The sequence below is a fragment of the Myotis yumanensis genome, unplaced genomic scaffold, assembly GCF_028538775.1.
Source record: "Myotis yumanensis isolate MYYU_CA2020_CCGP unplaced genomic scaffold, mMyoYum1.0.hap1 SCAF_11, whole genome shotgun sequence".
In the NCBI taxonomy this organism is placed as follows: Eukaryota; Metazoa; Chordata; class Mammalia; order Chiroptera; family Vespertilionidae; genus Myotis; species Myotis yumanensis.
Genome location: NW_027223762.1, coordinates 15141469 through 15167233, shown reverse-complemented (window position 1 = coordinate 15167233; position 25765 = coordinate 15141469). Strand labels below are relative to the sequence as shown.

Below are 25765 nucleotides of genomic sequence, written 5' to 3'. Positions count from 1 at the left end.
ACACAATGTCCAATACAGCCTTCAACCTGAAAATAATCACTTTTTTTGTTTGTTAATCCTCACCTGAGGATATTTTTCCATTTATTTTGAGAGATAGTAGGAGGGAGCAGGAAAGACAGAGAGAAAGAAACATCGATGTGAGAGAGACACATAGATTAGTTGTGGCCGGAGATGGAGCCTGCAACTGATTTACATGCCCTTGACCGAGAATCGAACATGGGACCCTTCAGTCCACAGGCCAACGCGCTATTCACTGAGCCAAACTGGCTAAGGCGAAAATAATCACTTTAATTCTAAGATGGCAATGTTCATGGAGTTACAAATATGAAAAATAAAAAAGAAACTACATAGACTGGAAAATGGAGCAAATATTTAAATCTGAAGCTTCTTCAAAGGAAAATACCACACAAAGAAGGAACACGTTCTTTAATACTAGCATTTACAGTGAAAACTGACATATCTCTTCTATTTAGTCTTCTACATTACACTTTTATTTAAACTCAAAAAAACAAATATTACTGCTAAAGAACTATAATAAACTTCCCTAATATATAGAATGTTTCAAAAACCACTACCTTTAAAATCAAGTGTTTTAAATTAAAATGGTAATATTATAACATGATCAACTTATTTCAACAACTATTTTTGTTTCATTCCAGTTAATAAACTACATAAGTTTATACCAGTATGATTTAATAATTATTTTCTTACCTAGAGGTGCAAAGTTATGAATTCCTTCTGCATTGTCAGGCTCAGAAGCTAGTATTCTTGTTTTCAAACTGCTGTCCACAGCTTTATTTGGACCAGAGTCAAGAAATTTCATAATAGTTGATACCATACTTCTTGCAGTGTTTACAATAGCTCTTGTGCTAGTTACCATATTGTTGCAAATGAGCTGAACACCACCTAAATTTACCAAAAAATACTAAATGAATCTTAAGATAGATAGTTTGACATCAACTTAACTTACCTAAAGACTACCCAAATGAGAACATAACATACTATCAAATGATTACACTTAAAGGACAATTAATGAAATTTTATCTTACCCATGTCATGGAATGCTTTTAAGGCATCGCTAGTATCCAATACTCTCAAAATGAACCACAATAATGGTTCTGATAACTGGCAAGTAGCAAGAGAGCCCTAATAAAACAAAAAATACACATGTATATTTTAAGTTTAAAATAGCAATTGTTAATTTACAGTGAATTAGGTCAACTAAATTTCTTATTGAATGTAATATTCCTTTATAGTCTATTATAAAATGACAGCCTTAACCTGTCGCTACATAAAAGTGTCTGCTAAAACATATAACAAATCTCACTTGAATCAAAAAGGAACTGAATAATATCCTCTCTGAATTCAGAGCACATTTTTAAGCATCTGTCTTCAACTACTATTATCACTTTTACCTTAAGTTAATGTGTATTAATTTTTGCTTCATTTCAAAAATTTATCCTTCCCAAATATATTTGTATCCTCCAATCAAGAAATATGCATGTGCAATAAATACTTAAGAAAATGATAATTATACACTGACATATAAAAAAATTCTTTGCAAAATTGTTTTTAAAATCTGCATTTGAAAGACTAAAAGTTTTAAAAAATCACATTTTAAAAAAGGAAATATAAAAAGCAATAATATTCTAACATTTTCCCTTTAAAGTTACCCTAATCTCAAATTTCAATTGAAAGGAAACTAAATATGCAACATAAGCTTGAAAAAAATACTCATTAAATTTTCATATGTAATATCTAAAGACAACATTTTAGTATTCAACTATGCTATTTTGGGGGGAAAGGAAAGAATTTCTTGGGACAATGGGAAAAATTCTAAAATCTAAGAATACTGTAACTGTATCACTGTGGTCGTCTTTGAAAATTAACACTTCAAAGACATCTTACTCTCCAATGTCCACTAATAATTTATAGTTCTCATCTGTTGATGTTGTTCATTTTCCAATTTGTAATATGAATACTCTATTCATCTTTGTCCTATAAATAATTCTCTACTCCCATTGTCAGAAACTACGTAAATTACTACAACTGTTGTGGGATTGAACTTACTTGTCTGCCCATATATCCACAGGCCATGTAGGTTAAAATTGGCTGCAGCATCATGTGGACTGTAGAAGCTTTTTTACTAAGGGTTGTCAGTATGGTAAATAATCCATCCCCAACTGATATGGCATCTAACCCACCATGAAAGTTTTCATGTTTGGTGAGATGTAATCCACTTGCCCCTAGTTTAAATAAAAAGATTACACATTTTTTTAAATACATTCTTAAAACCCAGTAATAATTAAAATACACTTAATGGTCATAATTAAAATACACTTAATGGTCATTTTTCCTGAAACCACTGAAGGATGAGTACATTAATAGCTGTGTGTGTGTGTGTGTGTGTGCGCGCGCGCGCGTGTACCTACAAATTAAATTATCTAACATAATATTCAGTAAAGAATGCTTTTCAGTAATCTGAGATACATGAATTATCTCTATTGCTGGTAACAATAAAAACAAGTTGTTATGTTATATGATCGAGGAACATAATTCCACATAGCTATATATGAAGCAGAAAGAAAAGAGAGAGAAAAATAAGTGGTATTTATATGTAACTATACTTCCAAACAGCTAATGATTAGAAGATGACTGTTTCACATACACACCCACTCACAAAAATATATACATATATATATATTTATAACAAAAAGAAGCAACAATATATATATATTTTACATTGATACATGTCATAGAAACTATTACACGTTGAATAAAATTTTATATTTCGCTTTTTTAAAAAATGTAAATAAATCTTACTGATTCCCTAATACCAAATTTGATGTAAGTTTTCATCTTTAAAATGTTAAAAATGTGTCACTATAAATTATGGTACCTGCCTTATGATACTGATATTTTTTCTTAATTTAATTGACATTCTTTTGTTAGTATTTTCCAATTAATTAAAATTTTTCAATATTTCAACTTAATTCATTGATTGAAGCCACTCTATATAAGTTTTCACTAATAAAAATCAATCATGCTAAGAAGTTTACAATTACCCCTACAGCATAAACTGAAAAGAAAATGAACTCATACATTGCTAAAGAGAAGAGATATAGCACCAAAAACAAGAATAAGATTAATATTTTCAATACGTACCAATTATCATCGCCATGGCACTACTATTACACAGGCCCAGAGCAGACAAAATCTGGCTCATTATCTGCTGGTTGGCTAACACTAAGTCAGCGACATATGCAGGTGATCCTTGAATGCTACTATTGCTTCCATTACCATCTTTGCCTCCTGAGACTTTTTCTTCATCTGAAACACTGTCTGTCGTATTGGTGGTCACAGAAACTCTTGCACTGTATTCCCTATTGCCTGAAAGAGGCAGCTGTACTAAAATATTAACTAGTTTTAACATATCAAACATGAGTTGATCTCTTGTCATTTCTCCACAAACTGCTTTTGCATCACCTGGACGAATGAGGTTGGCAAAGAGTCCCCCAAAGCATGCTCGAGCACCCACTGAGCTATCTGATCCACTTCGAGACATGACTTTGTCAGAGCAAGTGATATAGTGGTGCACTAAAAAGGTGACAGACTCTATCACAGCAGAAATAGTACTAACTGAGACGACTTCAAAATTCTGCTCCAGAGTAAATTCTAAGAGCTTTACTTGGGCATCAAGAGGTCCTTGGCCTGTCTGAAAGGCACCCCTGCAGAAAAAGATAGATAATTAAAAATTAATCCATTTTAAGATCTTTGGGTGGGGGTGAGGGGGAGTAAACCACATAAAACAATAAAGCTAAACAAAAATTAAACTCATGGTATTCACTATTTCATTTTGTAGCAAATGGTTTCCATGTCTTCCTGAGTACTTGTTCTTATCTCTATTTTATACAAAATAAAAAATGACTTCCCTTCAAAATAGAAAACTAAAGGCCAAGTAAATCAAACAGGTGACTCTGAAGGTACAGAATAAAATATGTAAATATCACAAGGTGGTACTCCTAATAAAATTAGCTGTTATATTATATCCTCAAATGTTGCTATTTTAAACATCCCCTACTGGTTTTAATTTCAAAAATTAAGACTCAATCAAATAATTTTTATGCATCAGAATTAAATGCTTTCAAGTTCTATTATGCCTAAAATCATCGCCCACAACTTATTAAGAAAAAGCTAAATGGACTATAAAGTCATAACTCTTCTTGAACTCATCAGATCCCTGAGGTCAAGGGATACCAAAAAGCCTGACATTTATAAAAAGACAGTCACCTCCAAGGAGACAGAATATGATCATTGGCTTTTTGCGGCAGAATTAATAAAAAAGAGGCACTGGCAATATACAAGTGGGTAAGAAGAAGTGCGCTAAAATATTTAACAAATTGCTAACCACCACTAGGGTTGCGAGGGTGATGACATAGAAACTTTGGAGTTCACATCCATTCAAAGGCAACCTCCCCCACCACCACCTCCACGCACCCTGCCCTATGCATCAATTCCATTAGGCTGATCCTGAATTACATCTACACTAATAAAAGAGAAACATGCAAATTGGTATCGCTCTGCAATGCCCACCAGCCAATCAGATGAGTATGCAAATTAACCCAACAAAGATGACGGTTAATTTGCATACACAGGCACGGAACAAAGACTGAAGGCTCCAGCCGGAGTGAAGACTGAAGACTGAAGAGGCTTGGCTTCTCCGCTGCAGCCGGACCAAAGGCCTGGGTCCCAGGTGCAGGAGGAAAACCGGTGCCGGCAGCCAGGGAAAGGAAGGCCTATTGCATGAATCTTCATGCAATGGGCTTCTAGTATACTTTATAATAAGCTAGTAAACATGAATAAAATGTTTTTCCTGAGTTCTATAATTTGTCCTAGAGAATTAGCAAACCTGAGGAATTGTGAGAACCCCTCAATTTGTAGCCGAATTGTATGTGTGTGGGTAACCATAGCAACAACAAAACCCAAACCCAACTCAACTGCTAAAAAGAGTGACTCAAATATTCACACTAATCACCCTAGAAGAGTCTTGTCTCTTCCCAGGTAAAAAATACTATTCACTTTAATGCCTAAAGGCTATGAGTTTATCTAAAGCAAAAAACTATGTGAATATATTTTTGTGTTTACAGCATAAGCAAGCATGTGACAGGAGAAAGAAACTGAAAATCTATTGTTGTAAAGTTCTGACATATGAGTGAGAAATTGGAAATACACTGTTGTAATTATATGTAAGTTAAGGTAGACTATGATTTATTTACATTAAATGTAATTATTGATATAGTGGGCTAAAAATTTATTACTTTGCTATTTTCCTATTTAGTCTTTGATCCTTTTTAAAAATTATTTTCTGCATACTTTTTGGATTAAGTTGATGATTTCATTTGTTTCCACTATTGGCTTATTATTTATTAATAACTAAATTTGATTATTGTGCTTGTCCTCAATTTATAATATACATCCCTTTTATTCCGTTTTTTTTTCATCATAATCTACCTTAACTTACATATAACCTGGGTACCTGGCACTTGCAACTATCCTCTGAAGTGAGAGCAGTCTTGTAGAACTGAGCAGTTAAACCTGTGAATTTGGTGATAACTTTGCGTAGTGTCAGTTTAGTGCTGAATGGTAGAATAGCAATTGATGTCAGGTAAGAAAAATGGTACTGGAAAGACACCATGTATTTAGTGTCTGAACAAAAACAACAAATCCTCAAACACCATTTGCTGTTTTCCACCACTTGGAGAGAAGGAAATGTTCTCCTTGGTAAGAACAAAAGCTGACGCTCCAACCACTGAGAAAAATTGGCCAGGCCCTTCCTCCTTAATCTTAATATCCTACTGTTTATCTTCTCCCAGATACACCCCTCAAAAAAATGGAGTAATATATATTTCACATAAGAAATTTATGTAAACACTGAAATATACCTTTCTGTTGAAAGTATATGAATTAGCTTGAGTAAAAATTCACTGAATATCTGAGGACACGTTGAAGAAAGATGCACTTGTAATCGGGTAAGAAATTCTTGCATAGCTTGTGTAGCTGTTGGCCCAACCTGAAAAGAAATGAAATTTTATTGAAAACTGCTTACTGATACCATTTAAGAAATTATTCATTTAAAAAGTATCAAGTGGCCGAGACCGGTTTGGCTCAGTGGATAGAGCGTCAGCCTGCGGACTGAAGGGTCCCGGGTTCGATTCCGGTCAGGGGCATGTACATTGGTTGCAGGCACATCCCCAGTGGGAGATGTGCAGGAGGCAGCTGGTCGATGTTTCTCTCTCATCGATGTTTCTAACTCTCTATCCCTCTCCCTTCCTCTCTGTAAAAAATCAATAAAATATATTAAAAAAAAAAAAAAAAGTATCAAGTGTTAAATCAAATACTATACTGTTGTAACTTTCATTTGAAAAACAAAAATATTATCAGTGATAGCAGGAAACTGATTCATTTTTAGATATTCATAAATAGGAAATTTCAGATTCAGAATTTAAGCTCCAAGAAGGTAAGACATGGTCTTGGTAACTACTAATATTCCTAGCACCTAGAACAGTACCTAGACCTAGCACATAGCTAAGAACTAAAAGATAACTCTGTATCCTTAGCCAGACTGGCTCAGTGGATAGAGTGTCGGCAAACAGACTAAAGGGTCCTGAGTTCGATTCCAGTCAAGGACATGTTCCTCAATTGCAGGCTTGATCACTGGCCCGGGTCTGGGCGGGGAGGCAATCAACTGATGTGTCTCTATCACATCAATGTTTCTCTCTGTGTGTCTCTCCCTCTCCCACTCTCTCAAAAAAAAAAAAAATATCAATGGAAATATATCATAGGGTAAAGATTAACAACAAAAGATAAAAAAGCCCTGGCCGGTTTGGCTCACTGGATAGAGCATCGGCCTGGGGACTGAAGAGTCCCGGGTTCGATTCCGGTCAAGGGCATGTGCCTTGGTTGCGGGCACATCCCCAGTGGGGAGGTGTACAGGAGGCAGCTGATTGATGCTTCTCTCTCATCGATGTTTCTAACTCTCTGTTCCTATGCCTACCACAGCCTCGCAGCCCAGTTTCTTTCTAGGTGCACAAATTTGTGCACTAGGCCCCTAGTATTATTAATAATTCAAAATATTTTATTACACTGATACATCAAAGGCTACCATTTAATACTATGGCAATAACAATGTTACATATTTAGGTACATTAAAGTTTTTCTTTACAAACATTTTAATTTTATAGTATGGGTCTATGACTGCTTTTCAAAATTCATATTACCTGTGGACTGTGTTGATTTGTTCCATGTGGACTGGTGCCAGAAAGAAATTTCACTAAAACATGAATCAGGTTTGGATCAGAAACCAACAGATGGGCAGTACTGTCCTGAGTACCAATGGCACTGCTGGAACCAGCTATAAAACATTAAGAAACAATAAAAATGTAGTATCTGATATCTTTTAGTTTTAAGGAGAACTAACACATTCCTGGCTGTTACAGGTTATTAAAAGGATCTGAATTAACTGAGTTGGACTCATTCTCTATTTTCATCTACCACAGATCTCCTGCCTCTCTCCTACTTCAATTGTGAAAAATACCCTGTTCTACGTACAATCAACTGGAAAAGAAGTAACTAAATGCTTAATGTACTTCTGGTGAACCTATCTCTCTTCCAGAAATAGAGATCTACTTTTCAGGTAAATTTTAATCCAGATTTTTATAATAAACTGAGGGAAAAACTACTCATTATTTCATGTCAGTTATTTCAAGGTTGTATATTGTTAACTGATACACCAGTTTTCTGAACTGAAGAAAATATCCTTTGTGTTAAAAATCTATCTTCAGTATCATATAGTAATGCTTTTGATCCCATATTTGGAAAATATATTCCAAATTAGAAAATGGAATTTTCATGTTAAGCAATGATTTAAATTTTTATCAGTGTCACAGAGCTTTATATTTACAAAATTAAATCCAAACAGAATGGGGAAGAAATCCACCCTTCTTTTGTAATAACCTACAATAAAATAAAGATTTCTTTTATCTTTATGTTGAAAGTAGTACATATGTCCCTTGGAATAAAGATTTCAATTTACAAATGGCTAGACCACGCCCTCTAATATGAACATTGATCCCTACCTCACAACTACCTCAAGAATGCCAAATAAAAACCTAGAATTAAACATGGAAAACCATAAGCACTACAGAAGATAATATAGGAGAGTATTTTCATGATTTGGAAGAAACAAAAGCCACAGAAAGTACTAAAAGTTCCTTTCTGTGAATGTTCAGAAATTATTTTACTATAGTAACTAAAATGGTAAAAAAGAAATTGGGGTGTGAAAAGAAAACAACTTAATAGGGCATTGGAATCTGAGAATAATTATGTTCAGTTAATATAGGTTTTGAATGTAAAAAACAAAAACTGAGGAATCTAGTTATATATGTTAATGAGTATTATAATGAATAAATCATTTTTAAATTAAAGGCACTTTAATAGAATAATCAACATAAAACACAGATAAGTATTAAATATTTGACTTTCTACTCTAAAAGTAACCAATTTTATTTTAATAACTATTACGTTTTAGAAGGAATAAATATGACTTGAATTTATAATGGCACTTATAGGAGAATATATTATCAACATAAAAAAGCAAAGTATACAATATATAGCAACAAATTCAGAAGATACATATTCAAATAAATTCAATAATTGTCATAACTATATCAATTCTTAGAAAAAGTATTTTTTAAAGACTCTAATAGCAAGAATAATATTGTATATGTCAGAGATTTAAAGTAATGAATAGGCTTAAAAGAATAAATATTTACTTACAATTAAGCTGCATGTTCGTCATGATCGTTAGACTATGAAGCACAAGGCACCATGTCCGGAGCAAGGTATTGGGATACCAAGCTAACACTGTGAGGAAGCTAGTTATTGATGCTACGCAGAGAAAAGAAAGGGGAAAATTTCTACTCAGAAAAAGCAAATGTTTACTCAGAATTAAAAACAAACAGAATTCAAAAATATTCCTTTAAATCAACTATCTAACGTCACTATACAAACGAAAGAGTTCCCCATTAAAAAGAACAAACGCATTAACCGTCAATAACATTTTATGGCTAAGTATAAAGCTCAGCCCATGACACATAAATTATTATCATTATAAATTTATTGTTTTTTCCAAATTACAGGCATTTCTACTGAAACAGAATTTGTGTTTTACTAAAAATCATCACATTCTGCAAAACCCAAAATTGAAAATAATAAGGCTTATCAGAAATAAAGGATGGGGAAAACCAATGTAAATTCCCAACAAAGCACAAAGTAAAAGAGTAGTAAGGTTGCTTGAAAGGCCGAGATAAGAAGCACCTGTACCAGCTGGAGAAGCCAAAACAGTTATTCAAAATGCAAAAACATAATAGAGTGACCAGAGTATGCTCTTAAAACACTCTGTAAAAATGGATCATTCCAGACCTCAGGAAGGAAATACAGAGTCGGGGGCATCTATTATACTAAAAGTTAACAGAAACAGAATCGTTTCTTTTTTTTTAAATCACACCCCTGTCCCCCCAAAAAATAACTGAAAAGAAGTCTCTTACGGGCCACAACTGGCACAATATCAGCATCAATAAGAATTATAACTGTTACTTTCACAATATAGAATTTTAAAATTTTTTAATGTAATTAAAAAAATAAAGTACGTATGACCTTTTCTGTAAATAAAAAAAGATGAAAATTATAATAGAAGCATAAAAATATGTTTAAGTCCATAAACTCATACAGATATTTATTAAAGAAACTTATAGCTTATGAATATAGACTATCTGTGAACCAGTTCATTTTTAAAACTAATTCTATAAAAGAAAAAAATTTCTAGCATTTTTCCTGCCTTTTTTTATACAAACTATAACATCAAAAGGTGAAATAATAGCATATAAAAGGAAGTTTCTTTTTCTGGGAGTATTTCAGCTAATAAATAAAGAAGGAATAACAGACTTAGACTATGTTCATTTCGAAACATCTAGTGAATTATTATTAATGACTCTAAGCATTAAACATCAATACTTGTTATAAAGACAGACAACGTATAAAATGCCTTCAAAACCTCAAATCAGATCAAGCTTCAATTTATTACAATTTATAATAACTACCAATTTACAAGAAGTACAGAGGACATAGTGGAGATACAGTCACAAAGAAACAGGACCCAGGAGTCTTGGGAAACATATAACGATATTTCTTTGACAAATGACTTTATAAGGGGATAAAAAAGACAGAGGAAACCTACTGAGATTAAAAGGAAGAAACATAATTAACTACAATGTGTAGACCTATTATAGATCCGAATTTAAATTTTAAAAATTATAAAAGTTGAGACAACTGTCAGAGTTTGAATACTAACCAGATATGTGATGATAATAAGGAATCATTATTTTCCTAAACACTCTTATTTAATATTTTTCACAATAACAAAGTTTAAAAGAAATGAGAGCAAAATTTATAATAATTACTAATGCAAGGAAAAAATGAAAGCTGAATAAAGTCAGGCTGGTCTTGCTGAAACAATGCAAACATATGTGGGACCATGACCCAGTATGGCTGTCAGTGAGGCTGAAAAACAGGTCATGTGAGAGCCATGTAAGATACAGGATACCCCTCCACAGGGAGAAAGCACCAGAAATAGATCATTATCACTTTTCTTAAAATATAACTAAAATAAATTCTTATAGCCAAATATAAAGGCTAGTTCTATTCCTGTTGAAGATATTATTCTAGTTTCCACATTCTTGCATATGCCAAGAAAAAAATGAACACAACTTCTATGGCAAATTAATATCCTTCTCTAACTTACCAATTCCCCTAAAACCAAATTAAGATAACACTACGGGAATCCAACGTAAAGATTCATGAAACATTGTCATTTCAGTTGCACACAGGCATAAAATAATACAGATAAGAGAATATAAAGGTCTTTTGTTCTTTCCTGCTAATTATTAAGTCAGTGTATAAAAATCTTTTTCTTTCACTAAAACATTATAACTGCCCTGGCAGGTTTGGCTCAGTGGATAGAGCGTCAGCCTGTGAACCAAAAGGTTCCAGGTTTGATTCCAGTCAAGGGCACATGCCCGGGTTGTGGGCTCGATCCCCAGTGGGGAACTTGCGGGAGGCAGCCAATCCATGATTCTCTCATCATGGATCTTTCTATCTCTCTCCCTCTTCCTTCCTCTCTGAAATCAATAAAAATATAAAAATTTTTTTTTTTTAAAAAAGAAAACATTATAACCCTTATGACAAATTTTAAGTATATATTAACCTAATCATTACCTTTTAAGCTTATAATTTATGCTATGAGAATATTTTTCCTAATAATAAATATTACCTTGATTTAATGAAATGACAGGTATTCGATTAGCATTATATAAAAAAATTTCTGCTCCGTTCTCTTTGTTTCCAGATGAACTAGAATTCAGGCTCAATGTGAGCCACAATTGGAGAAGTGATTCCAACTGAAAAAGAGTAAAAATTGAAAGAAAAAAGTACCTGTTATATTATGAAATACTATTTAAACAAATTCTTCTGTATGAATACTTATGATTAAGTCTAAATAATTTTTCTATTAAATACTTTGGTTACTTCAATTTAGTTGACAAGCAATCTTAAAATTCTTGATGAACCAAAACTTAAGTGAATTAAAATATATAATTTACCTAATATAAAATTATAATTTAGCTAATAGAAATACTTTCCTAACTTAAGAGTTGATTCAAGTGTTTAAATACAAGTGTATTTAAACTGTAATATATACAGTTGACCCTTGAATAGCATGAGTTTGAACTGCACAGAACCACTTACATGCAGACTTTTTTCAATAAATATGTAAACGTAGTTTCTCTTCCTTAAGATTTTCTTAGTAACACTTTCTTTTCTCTAGCTTATTTTATTGTAAGAATACAACTGACTGTTATCAGTAAGGCTTCTGGTCAACATAAGGCAATTCGTAGTTTAAACTGGGATAGTCTAAAGTTAAATGTGATTTTCAGTTGTGGGGGAGGTCAGAGCCCTTAACCTCTGTTTTTCAAGAGTCAACTGTAGTGGGATCTAATCAATAAAACTTAGAATCATAAAAAATATACATATAACCTATTACTGAAGAGCTGTGGTTATCAAAGCATCTCCAATATTTTTCCAGCTGAGCATAATAAAGAAATCATCCCTGTTAGGTTGAGAATGCTCTCCCCAGTCATTTTCATCTTATATCAGGCTGTTAATAATGTCTAAAAATGCATCATTTCTCCTGAAGTCATACCTGAACATGATGGACTTGAAGCATGGAAAAAAGTTTGTTGAAACAAACATTTAACATTGGGACAGATGATAACTGTATAATAAGTTGGTTGGATTGGTTCGCTGCTTGTAAACCCCCTAGAAGTGAATCATCTGTTCCAGTGGGAGACTGTGATACTGAAAATTAAACACAATTATGATTTTATACACAAATCAGGAGAACTGCTAACTAGCTATTACTATGTATAGGTAACTGATGGTTGTGGGTTTGTTTGTTTTTTTTAATTTAAAACTGTATTCTTTAAAATGATTCATTGTTATTATTTGAAAACTTGTTTTTACCACATTATTTGAAAGTCAAAAAGGACAATCAACAGAGAAACTCCCAAATCACAGGATTTGTCCACCAAAGGAAAGAAACTTTTTTGCACTTTACTCTAGCAATTTTTAAATTTTTTCCTAATTAATAAGAGGAAAAGAAAAGGGAGAGGAAGAAGAATCTCGACTAATTCTTAAGAAGGTAGTTTTAGAATAATCTAGACTCTAGTCTATGGACTGTTTTTTCTTTCTCTCTTTCTTCCACCCCCACCCACGAGTGTCTAGGACAGTGATGGCCAACCTTTTGAGCTCAGCGTGTCACCATTTTGAAAAACCCTAACTTAACTCTGGTGCCGTGTCACATATAGAAATTTTTTGATATTTGCAACCATAGTAAAACAAAGACTTATATTTTTGATATTTATTTTATATATTTAAATGCCATTTAACAAAGAAAAATCAACCAAAAAAATGAGTTTGCGTGTCACCTGTGACACGCGTGTCATAGGTTCGCCATCACTGGTCTAGAAGTTCCCATGGCATGAGCCCACTGGAGCTGTGCTCTCTTCTCCAGGAGGTTTCTAGGGTGCTCTGGTCCACAAGTGAAACCTGGCAGGCCACAGGCTGGCCAGCAGGGATTAGAATGGACAATCTAGTCAATTCTTAACCCTGAAGCATCCAAAAATCCTGATGCCAAGCCACACATCAAACTAATTAAATAAATATAATTCATGAGGAGCACGAAATATAGGGACTCTAAGAGCAGTTCTTCATATATTTAGAAAGTTATATTAAAAGGAAGGGGAAAACAAAGGGGAGGACACAATTCTACACATGACAATAATCAAAAGACAATTGAGAAGCTGATACCAATTACAAAGGATCTTCTAATAAATGTTTTTGTGTGGTTTTTTAAATGGCTAACAAAGAAAAGCACTATTTTGGGCAGAATTGAGCTGTGGTGATGGAAAGGCTGACCAAACAAAAGGGATCCCCATTATTACATAGGAGACGATGTATAACAATATTAGAATACCAATACTAAGAGTACAGAACAGCATCTTCTCTTTTTTTCTATATCTCCTAAGAAATAAATGAAGTTTGCAATGAAAGAATTTAACTTAACACAGAGAGAACTAAAAAACCCAAAGCTTTTATGAAAATGAACTGTGAACTCCCGTTGATTGAAGGAACATGATGCTCTCCCTAGCTTCTAACTGCTATGACCAGCCCATTGTCACCATGTCACAGAGCAGGTAAAGTGATTCGTAGGCCTACATGGGTGGGGGGAACCATTATCATCTTCTCAGTACTTCTCCTCGATCTTTGCCTTTGAGAGATAGGCTGCTATCTAAAATGTACTCACCTGAGAGGAGCAGATCTACCCAAGTCTAGCATTTTACATCAAGGGTCAGCAAACCGTGACCTGTCAGCTAAATCTTGCAGGCCACCTGATTTTGTAACAGCCATGCCCATTCTTTTTCATACTGTTATTGTCTATGGCTGCTTTATTGCTAAAAAGTCAGAGTTTTGTAGTTACAATGCCCACTATATGGCTCAGAAATCCTAAAATATTTAACATCTGGTCCCTTATTATAAAAAATTTGATTCCTTTGCTATAATTAGGTAGTAAATCCTTTCAATTCTGCAGTTCAATTAGGCCCATTTGACTATCATCCTTACCTAGGTCTTCCATCCTAGTCTTTAAGGATAATAAAGATGTTAGTAATACAAAAGCCATTTTTATTAATGATTTAAATATAATGCAATAAACTCACAGATAGCTAGCTAACAGCCTTCCCTAGGAATTTACTTAACCTCACAAGACAGTAACAAAAACATGACTCAGGTTTCTGAGTTGAATTTAAGAGCACTACATGGAGATATTTTGGTCCCCTCCACTCTCCCAACTTGTTAATCCTTTGTCTTATTTCTCAACTTCCTACTAATTTAGCAAGAGAAGTGCTATATCAGTGATGGCGAACCTTTTGAGCTCGGCGTGTCAGCATTTTGAAAAACCCTAACTTAACTCTGGTGCTGTGTCACATATAGAAATTTTTTGATATTTGCAACCATAGTAAAACAAACTTATATTTTTGATATTTATTTTATATATTTAAATGCCATTTAACAAAGAAAAATCAACCAAAAAAATGAGTACGCGTGTCATAGGTTCGTCATCACTGTGCTATGTATTTAGCCCATTCAGACTCACATCAGACATCAAATTTAGAAATTTGTCCTTGCTGGCTACACCTGAAAATAATCAGCAGGTTAATCATTTTTGCAATACTCTAAGAACGACAATTTTTACTTACATGTAGGAGATGTATTTGTTAATGCCTGCAAAATGGAATCTGCTTCCAAGGTAGACATCATTTTCAACATCAGTTCTGCTTGCTGTTCAAGTCCAACTTCTAGACGAGCATCTAGGGCTAAAAAAAAAGAACCAATGAAAATATTTTTTTTTAAAAGATAATTTGGTAAGACTTACTCATGTCCTACTTCCTACAATAAAATGTTGACATCCAAACAGGAAACTGGGTAGGATATGTGTCCTCATGTAAGAACAACCAGGCATGGGGTTATCAGAGCCATAGCAGGTAATAATACCTGTACAAAGAAGTCCAGAGATGGAAAGGTGAGTAAGTAGAATGAGGTGGATCAAATAAGTGAAGTAATAATAATGAAATGAATATGTTAAAGATATTGAGAACCAGATTCCTCACTGTCAAAAAAAGATACAACTATGCAAATGGGGACTACTAAAATGAAGCCTATGAAGTTGGATTAAAGTGTTGTATCAATGTGAACTCATGGCATTCTAGATAGACATAGAAATGAATATAAATGCAAATGTGTATAGACACATACACACTCTGCTAAATTTGTCCACCAAGAGGGCATGGCCATCAAAAGAACAGTAAGTAGCCCAGCCAATGTAGCTCAGTGGTTGAGCATCAACCTATGATTCCTGCTCCAGGCACATGCCTGGGTTGCAGGTTTGAGCCCCAGTAGGGGGTCTATCTACCAATCAAATTTTGTTTTTTTAATCACAATTTCTCCTCTAAAATGTTTTGACATCGCTTTGCCTTATTAAAATGTCTAATTCTCAATCTTGGGAAGAGAAAGTAAATAATCAGCCTTGGCCTCTTGCTGCGCCAGAAAACAAGGAAGTGCTCAAAGAAAGATGCGAAAATGACAAAAATACAAGTGATCAGCTTGGAAAAGATCCCACTGGTCAAATCCGGGACAATTTGAACATCAAAATAAATAAGGACAACACTAACAATGGACTTACTGCAACAGAACTGCACACTTAAAAAGGCTAAAACAGTAAACTTTGTTATTTATATATTATCTCAATAAAAACAAACAAGTAAATAATGATAACAGTGAATTATAATCCATTGAGTAAAACAGCAAACCAAGGGTCTATTCAAACTAAATGAATAAACATGTAATTTTTTTTTTTAAAGAATAGTTTCCAAGAAACGCTCTGCCACCACCTCTAAACCAGTAAAATCTTTTACTTGGGGAAAAGAATAACTTTACAATGGAGAAGATAAGCAAACACCTCCTTAATGAAGTAAATAAACTTAAAATTGCAGTAGTGGGACAAATTAAAATTATGAGCCACCTAATGGGATGCAATAAGAAAACCTGAGCATTACATTTTCATGATATTTCTGTCAAAAATGCATGACTACAATCTAGTCATGAGGAAATAGCATACAAACCCAAACTGGAAGACATTCTATAAAGTAATTAGGCTGTCATTTTCAAAAGTATCACGATCACAAAAGTTAAACCGTGGCATACTGAATGAAACTGAAGAGATAAATGTACTGCAAGTTTTTGCACTAAATTCTTTTGCATTGAAGGACATTATGTAGACACAACTGACGAAACTTGAATGAGGTCTGAACATTAGTTAATATTAATGTTAATTTCCTGATTATGATGAAATGTGCCTTCTGATGTGTTTATGTAGAAGAATGACCTACTTTGAAAAATATATAAAACAAAATAACATCAGATTAGCAACTTACACCTAATGGATCAAGACAACACATGTTCTCTGTATTATACTTGTAACTCTCTAATAAATGTATGATTGATTCAAAGTGTAAAAAAAAAAAAATGATATATTTTATGTGACTAGAAAGTGCCAAAATAATATTCAAAATAGTTTTATTCTGTTGACAAATACAAAAGTTTATTATTAACATTAAAAAGTAAAAGCAAATTTACTGAAAATCACTGACAAACACAATTACAAATATATTTTGCTATTTTGTTAAGTGTTATTTTGAGGGGGGGAAAATTTGGACCATAAATGGAAGCTCCTCAAAACTTACTGACAGAAACACACAGCTCTGAATGTCACTCTCATGGCACACCTGTGGTATTAAACCCTGCTAGAACACACTCGGGCTCAATTTCTCAAGAGGGAAAATATAAATTTAGGACTTATTTCCAAGAACAGCATATGTCTTAAGATATAAACACACACTTACCCTGAGACACTGACACACTGACTGTTTGTGATCCATTCTTCTCTGTATTTGCAGGTGGCTTTGCTACAGGAATTCCAAGACCTCCAATGTAAGGGTTGTAGTTGTAGGTGCCATAATCAGCGCCCCAATAATCATACCATGTACTGCTTATTGGCTTAAACAAATGGAAAACAACCGCAGTTTATTTTTGCCTCTTCAGAAGGAGTGACATTATTATGTACATTATCTAAACTCACACAGGGTTACAAAATAATCATTCTATATTTTAAATTCCCCAAAACATAAATATAATCCTAATGATATAGAGGAATGGTTCTGTAATATTCTCTTCTTTTTATACAAAATATTAAAAATAGCTTATTTAAAACCTGAGGGATAACTATCGATAATAAAATCTCTTACACACAAAAATACCATCCTTAATAAAATCTCTTACACACAAAAAGAATCAATATAAAGTATTAGGCATGTATCTCCTTTAGAAAAGTTAAGGCTAACACAGAAGTAAAATCTGCAATGAATTCAGCTTGGATCAGATTAAATGCTGCTTGAAATGTTTATAATCCACAAATATACTTCCCCATGCTTATTAGTGGTTCTTACATGAGATAATATTAGTGGATATATTAAAAAAATGTTGTAAGTTTTCCTTATACTATTCATTTGGTATACTATAGTACCTACAGCAATTTAATAGATTTTGAGTACATTAAATCATGGGTCAATTGGTGATAAATATGTACACTTTCCTCTGTTGAGTAATGAATAAACAAAAAGAGTAAGATGAAAGGTTTTATTTGCAAAGAATACTATTTTGTATCATACCTTAAAAACTTTGGCTGCAAGAGGATCCTTTTCCAAATCAATATCTAAAGGATCAATATCAACTTCCATTAGATCTTGTAGTAGCTCAAGATCAATTTCTTTATCTTTTTCCAAAGAGGAAAGAGGAGGTGCACCTTCAAATAATTGAAAATGATTTTACTGGTGGAGTAATTAACATAATTTAACCAATATATTGCTTTTAATTACAGTAAAAGTTATTTCACTTGTGTGTAACATGTTTCTATTGATATAAAAATTTCTAAATTTTTAATCTTGACAATTAGGTATTAGTAGATATGCAAATATACCACTCTATAACACTCAATTTTTAAAAACCAATGCAATTCCGAAGGAAGAAGACCATGGAATTAATCCTTGTTGAATCAAGTTGCATAAAGTTTAAATGCTATTAATTTTTTTACCTCCAATAAGAAATTCATTATGTTACATCTAATTTTTCAGGAAATGATACCAGTGAAAAGCAAAAAAGATTCAAGTTATAAGACTGTTATTCTTATTTTTCTAAGATGAATTAGAAAGTATTTAGTTCTCTTAACTAGCTTCTATGCCTTACAAATCTTATCTTCTCATAAATTCCCACCCTCTTATTCAACATATATTTTATAGAATGCCTAGCAAATGCCAGTCTGTATTAGGGTTAGAGTATATGAAGATTAATAAAACAAATTTCCAGCCTCAAAAAATTAATAGAGGTTCAGAGGTGAGAGTACACTACAGACATTAAACCAACTACAACATGGTAAGTGCTATCAGAGAGAATCAAGTGTAAGGTACCACTGATGGCAATCTCCAACACTACTGGCGGTGATGGGAAGAGCTTCTCTGAAAAGGGCATGTATTGTTTGAATATTAGATAAGGAGTTCTTCATGTAAACAAAAGGAGACACTCTAATCTAGATAAAGGGACTATTAGGTAGAAAGATAATAACGTGAGAGAATATAAGGTTAACGAAAAACAAATGGGGGAGGAGGGAGAGCGGCCAGGAAGAGGTCAGTGGAGGGAAAAGGAGACATATGTAGCCGAAACCGGTTTGGCTCAGTGGATAGAGCATCAGCCTGCGGACTGAAAGGTCCCAGGTTCGATTCCGGTCAAGGGCATGTGCCTTGGTTGCAGGCACATTCCCAGTGGGAGATGTGCAGGAGGCAGCTGATCGATGTTTCTCTCTCATCGATGTTTCGAACTCTCTATCTCTCTCCCTTCCTCTCTGTAAAAAAATCAATAAAATATATTTAAAAAAAAAAAAAGGAGACATATGTAATACTTTCAACAATAAAAAATTTAAATTAAAAAAAAGTTAATGTAAAATAAATACATACATACATACATACATACATACATACATACATACATAATGGTCCTAGCCAGTGTGGTTCACTCAGTTGGTTTGCCATCATCCCATCAGCTGAAAGGTTGCTGGTTCGATTCCCTGTCAGGGCATATGACTGACTGGGTTTCAGCTCAATCCCAAGAAGGAGGCCTGCAGGAGGCAGCCAATCGATGTCCCACTCTCACATAGATGATTCTCTCTCACACATCGATGTTTCTCTCTCACACATTGATGCTTCTCTCTCTTACCATCTGGCATACATAGGGTATTAGTTTTGAAAAGTAGGGAGTATCCCACAAACGATTATGCTAAGCTACAGTTACTTTTTTAAAAAGCAAGGGAAAAAACAAAGGAAAGAAAAGAAGCAAATATACACAAAAAGTGAATCTTAAAGAGCCTTTAACCCTGTTTTCTTAAACACTGAAAATCTTTAAGTTTTCTAGCTTGTCATTTCTTCAACACAGTCAAATCAAACCATATCAAAATAACTAAGACATTATGAATAGATAGTATTTTATTATGAGCATTCATTCAGAGAGTCAAAGCAAAACATAATCATTAGGAAAATAACTGATACAGCTACTAAGACCAAAAAGACCTAACAGAAAAACAGAAATATTATATACTTCACTAACATTCTTAATTTTCAAGTAAAAAAAACAACTAAAGGATATTTGAAATAAAACATAATACAAAGAATATACCTGTTATATCATGTGTCAAAGGTTCATCTATAGTTTCTAGCAATTGAACTGAAGACTGTTGAAGGCAGTCATCAGATTCGGCAGCTGTTGCACCAACATCATCGCTCACTGTTCCTTCCTCCATGGCTTCTGCAGCTACTGGCGCCAGCAATTCTCCTGCATGTAATGAAACAGTTCTAACTGCTTGAATAATTTATAAATAGACATCCAAAACATATTAAAAGCATATTTCTTCCTCCAGTTTAGAGAATGACAACATGTATTCTCTACCAACTATAAAAGATTCAGTGACAAATGAAACCTCACGTACCTAAGGAAATACTAGGACCTATTGTATTACCTTTAATTTCTGAAAACTAGTAAGTAGGAGAAAACACAAAATGTGTAACTCCCTTATTCATCAAAAAACGACTTTATAAGAAAGGTACTCATTTTAAATTTGAAGAGACTATTATCCTCATTTTATATATGAAGGCACAGAGATTACCTTCCTCAAGGCCATAGAGAACTAGTAAGCAGCCCACTGCTGGTATTAATAATGGGGCCAATAAACTCCTCCAAAAAGACTTAGAGTTATCACAAAAGTCAACGTAATTATACACAAGTAATTTAAATGGTTGCTATTGCTATAACATTAAAGAAATCTTTTATACTTTGGGGATTTACAGTTCCCTTTAAAGGTTACTTAATAGAGCAATGACAAGCTAATTTTGACATACTCCTATGAAAAACAAATTCTGACAAACCTGCTAAAATATCTTGTAGCATACAAGTTAAGGAATACTGAGCCCAAGCACCACCCCAAGATATATCTCCTCTATTGAAGTCAGTTCCAACCAAAAGTAATAGCAGTCTTTCCAGTTGGGGTTCATTTACAATTTCACACAGATGTATAGTTGGCCTCGTGGCATTCGCAATGCGTGCAAGAACCTGCAATACATTTTATAAAATCATATACTTAATGAGCAATTACATGTTTTTTCCCAAAATCAAAGCATTGTAGTTTTCAATGAGATATGCTTATGATGTTAAAATAATTGGCTGACAGAGAATGAAAAAGAAATGTGATTTCATGAATCAAATATTAAATCTTATTTAAAAACTGGGATGAATAGTTAAAAATTGTTTCTATGAACAATGAATATGCTTCAGGGAATTAAAACCCCCTCTTTACTGTAATTTGACATTTATGGTTGTATTTCCTATTTTAATTATCTTAAAAAGGTATGTTTGAGATAGACATACCCAAATTATATACATTTCGAATCTACATTAATCTAGCTTTAACTAGATTAAAATATAAATCAGGTCTCCTGAGAAATCAGTGACAAAATATTTTTTAAATATTTCAAGGCACAATAAATCTTCATAAAAGGAAAAACCAATAAAAGCACCATAACTTCTCTTAATTAAAAAGCAATTAAAAACTGCATTTTTCCTAATTCTTTTTTTTACCCTATAAATCTGTAATTACAAATTATGCCTATTAGTTTACTTACCTTACAAACAAATAATAAAAGGTCTGCATGACATGTAAAGTCCATGGAGAGGAGAAACAGGACAAGTTTTTGGACTACTGAAATACAGCGTTCATGGGCCAAGGTAAATGGAAGTGGTTCTATCTCTGGACTTTCTTTGGTTGTTGTAACTTCTGTGTCCAAATTGGAACGAGACCATTCTGCTGTCCGACGTAACCGAATTAAATCCTTAAAGTGCTGTACACAGAAATTTACAATATTTAAATCAATATCTATTGAATGGAAATTCTTTCAGTACAAATATATTTATACTAGAGGCCCAGTGCACAGATTCATGCACAGCTGGAGTCCCTCAGTCTGGCTTGCGGGGATCAGTGAACCTCCGAGCCACTGCAGCAGGCCTTACCGGCCAGCTCGTCAGGCTGCAGCCTGCTGTCCGCATAGATCTTGCACAGCACAAAGTAGTGTGCAAAGCAGCAGGAGACCGGGGAGGAGCCTGGGCTGGGTGCTGCACCACTCCTGCTCATCCCGGCCCAATGCGCTTGCCGCCACTGCTGTGGCACACAGGAGGAGTGTCCGCAGGAGAAGCTCCTGCTGCTACAGCTGCGCTCACCAGCCATCGGCCCAGTGTTTGGCACCCGTCTGTCAGCTGAGCAGTGCTCCCACTATGGGAGCGCACTGACCACCAGGGACCAGCTCCTGCATTGAGCATCTGCCCACTGGTGGTCACTGAGCGTCATAACTACAAGCCAGTCATCCGGTAGTCTGGTCACTTAGGCTTTTATATAGATAGATACTGGAAATATTCACTCAGAAAACTTACAACATCTAAAGATCAAAAAGTAAGATTACTAAAATCTATACTGACCAATATACCTAACGTCCTATTTTACAGTAAGTATGGGATACATAACAGAATTTCAGAAAAGTGAAATTCTACAAAAAGGATACATTAGGTCAAATCTAATGGCCTAAATATACACTACTAAAATATCCTAAACATAGTTCATAAAAGGTAGATGTTAAAGAAACCTATATAATTTCAAGTATTAATTTCAAAATCTGAGGGAATAACTGTAATTTCGTATTTATAGAAACACAATACCCAAACTTGGTGGCTACATATAAATGTTATCCCCACAAGTTTAAAAATACATAGTTTCTTTTTTTATTAAATTGGTTGAGGTGACACTGGTAAACATGAACATATAGGCTTCAGATGTGGGCTTCTAGATAGTTTTTTTTTATCTTTTTTTTTTAATATATTTTTATTGATTTCAGAGAGGAAGGGAGATGGAGAGAGAGACAGAAACATCAATGAGAGAAAATCACTGATCGGCTGCCTCCTGCATGACGCCCCCCACTGGGGATCGAGCCCACAACCCGGGCACATAACCCCGACCAGAATCGAACCTGGGACTCCTCAGTCCACAGGCCGACGCTCCACCCACTGAACCAAACCAGCGAGGGCTGTGATATTCTTAAGGGATCGATTGGACTGCCCCAATGCTGTGTTCCTTGGATTATCCTATCCAGTGCCAGGAAATTCCAAGTCCAGGACTCACTGTTCACATTTCAGACTTTACTGAGTCTCCGGGCATCACCATTTCATCTTATATCTCTGAGAGATATTTGTAGGTCTGATAAAAAAGTTTTCTGGAGTCATCCAGACCCACATTGTTTGTGGTCCACCTCCTATTTTTGCATGACTAACATGGCTAATTACTCTGCACCTTTGCAGCTTGAGATGAAAAAAATAGAAAACGTAAATCCTGAAAGAGGCTTCTAAATCAGAATGGGAAAAGCATGACAGAGGGTGAGGGGGAAAAAGCTCAGACTGTGATGGAGGGAGTTATAGCAGCTGGACAAAGAGAGCAAGGACAGACATTTGTCCTCTTCTGTACTCTGAGCCATGACCACCATAGCCCCCTCCACTTCACACGGAGTCCCTCTCTTCCTGTTTTTGTTTGTTTGTTTGTTCCTCCTCTCTTTCATGGCCCCACATTCTTTCTCCCTTAGGGTCTGCATAAAGGAGGAGAAAGAGCCCATATTTTCTCAACATAGTAAGGCAAAGCTCTTGTCTGACTTGGTAATAAAAGAACAAATCAATGAATGAATGAAGTTGCTGAGTAGAGGGAAGTATTATGTTGATGAGCCCCAAGGTAAATCATCAAGAGGGATAGTTTTTCTTCTATTAGTTTGGTGGGGGAATTGGGGGGCGGGGGGCAGAGGAAGACCAAGAAAAATGTAGATTGGTTGTTGGTATCTCTCCATCAAAGGCTTGAGCCAGGACAGAGTCTAAAAGTGAGGATTTTTTTTTTTTTAATAAATCACTGCACTTGATTTTACTTAGGAAAACTGTATTTCCTGGAGTCTTTTATCTTCAATTTACTGGAACACAGTCCACTTTCAAGAAAATATACTACAGACGGTCCCCGATTTACAATGGTTCAATTTACAATTTTTTTTTACTTCACAATGATGCAAAGCAATAGGACTGATCTTTATCTGGGCTAGTGATATGCAGTATCGTTCTCTCTCCTGATGCTAGGCAGTGTCACCAAACCACAGTTCCAGGTCAGGCAAGCGATCACAATAATGAACCAATACTCTACCGTGTACTGTGACTAGCATTTTTTGGACATTATGTTCTAAGCACGATTAAGGTAGGTAGGCTAAGTGATGATATTTCATAGTTTAGGTGTATTGATTGCATTTTTTTTTCATTGAGGCATTTTATGTGCACATATATATTACATCCCTACAGACAATAGTGTGGTGGAGGCCTTGGGAGGGGGTATAAAAACGGGGTGCAGAGGGTCAACGGAGGGAAAAAGGGGAACATCTGTAATACTTTCAACAGTTTAGATAAATTTAAAAAAGAAAAAGAATCCCGGGATTTTCCCTTCTGTGTGTGTGTTTAACTTGCTTCTTCATGGTCAATTATGCCCGCTGAGGTTGTCAGTACAATGAAACCAAAGTGATGGGACAGAGCAGGTTGTTCTACCATTTTTCCTGATCTTTGAGTTGCACATCAAATCTGGGGCTGATTACTCACACTTGTTTAATCTGCTAGTGAGGTTCACAAAAGATTTCCCAGCTCTGTGGTCATGAATAATTTCAAATTCATCAATGTACCCATGCTTCATCATCACAGTAAGAAACCAGACAATGACTTTTGAGCATGGCCTAATAAGAACCTGGCCTTTGTCTCTCTTTTCAGCATTGTTGATACTCTGAGAGCACCAGCCAGGACATTCACGCATACCATTGTGGCAGTACAGAAAGATAGTAGAAAGAGCAACTGCATTTTCAACTTAACAATATTTTCAACTTATAATTGGTTTATTAGAATATAACCCCATCATAATTTGAATAACATATATTTACATTTCCAGGTCATTATTAAAGATACTTATCTATTCAAATAATTTGAAATGATAAAAGGGAAAATAACTTTTCTAAGATAATTACATTGAAAATTAAAAAATCATACCTTTGAAGTAGCCTGCTTTAGTTTTGCTTGCTCTACCAGAAGTTTATATGATGATCCTTTGTTACTCTGTATTTTCTCTTTTTCCATCTGTTCCACCAAAGCCTTCTGTTTTGCTTTTAGTAGGTTAAGTTGCTTTAAAAAAAAATGCTCTTATAGATAGCAATGATTAAAGTAACAAAATAAATTATTATACTCTTCACATAATTCATATATCAAACTAATGGAATTAGTACAAATGATACCTTGTTTTTGACCTGCACTATATAGTTAGGCCCAATTACCATGGTTGTGCCTATACTAAACATATACAGAACTTATTTTTCTTGCCATTATTCCCTAAACAATATAACAACTATTTGCATAGCATTTACATTGTATTAGGTATTATACGTACCCTAGAGATAAATTTAAAGTATACAGGACAATGTAGGTTATATACAAATACTATGCAGTTTTATCTAAGTGACGAGCATATACAGATTTGGGTATCTACACGGTCCTGGAACCAATAACTGTGGATACCAAGGGATGATTATAATTCCCTGAAAGACCGAATTTTAACTGTGTTGCTGATTTCAAGAACAAAACAGCAACAATAAAAAGAAAAACCATCTGTCTAAGTCCCAATAATAAGATCTTTCCATTTCATAATGTAAAAGTGATTAATTCCTTATCTCATGGGAGAAGGGAAATAGCCAGAAGATTTTCTCATGTAAGCCATTAGGCCTAATAGACTTTTCTTTAAATAAAGGAAAAGAATTATTTTTAAATATATGGGGAAATA

At 34.3% G+C, this 25765-nt stretch overlaps 1 protein-coding gene, 1 non-coding gene and 1 pseudogene across 7 annotated transcripts in view; all 3 read right to left on the bottom strand.

Annotated features, from left to right (window-relative positions):
• Positions 1-25765, bottom strand: part of BIRC6 (baculoviral IAP repeat containing 6) — a 181438-nt gene that overhangs the window by 61083 nt on the left and 94590 nt on the right. For all 6 annotated transcript variants that reach the window (XR_011473150.1, XM_070428963.1, XM_070428967.1 and 3 more), the window contains exons 34-49: positions 24982-25113; positions 21507-21722; positions 20754-20937; positions 20008-20163; positions 17955-18088; positions 17130-17283; positions 14928-15044; positions 12314-12468; positions 11387-11513; positions 8836-8946; positions 7278-7411; positions 5943-6070; positions 3166-3728; positions 2071-2246; positions 1050-1146; positions 712-906 (exon numbers count right to left, since the gene is read on the bottom strand). Coding sequence is in view for 5 of the 6 variants with exons in the window: in XM_070428963.1 (XP_070285064.1) it covers positions 712-906; positions 1050-1146; positions 2071-2246; positions 3166-3728; positions 5943-6070; positions 7278-7411; positions 8836-8946; positions 11387-11513; positions 12314-12468; positions 14928-15044; positions 17130-17283; positions 17955-18088; positions 20008-20163; positions 20754-20937; positions 21507-21722; positions 24982-25113 (2779 nt within the window). In the remaining variant the exon portion in view is untranslated. The remainder of the gene's footprint in view (positions 1-711; positions 907-1049; positions 1147-2070; positions 2247-3165; positions 3729-5942; positions 6071-7277; positions 7412-8835; positions 8947-11386; positions 11514-12313; positions 12469-14927; positions 15045-17129; positions 17284-17954; positions 18089-20007; positions 20164-20753; positions 20938-21506; positions 21723-24981; positions 25114-25765) is intronic.
• LOC139020247 (small nucleolar RNA SNORA52) lies at positions 13128-13260 on the bottom strand. The gene has a single exon (XR_011473255.1). It is a non-coding gene; the product is annotated as a small nucleolar RNA SNORA52 (small nucleolar RNA).
• Positions 24059-24756, bottom strand: LOC139019387 (small ribosomal subunit protein uS8-like; annotated as a pseudogene).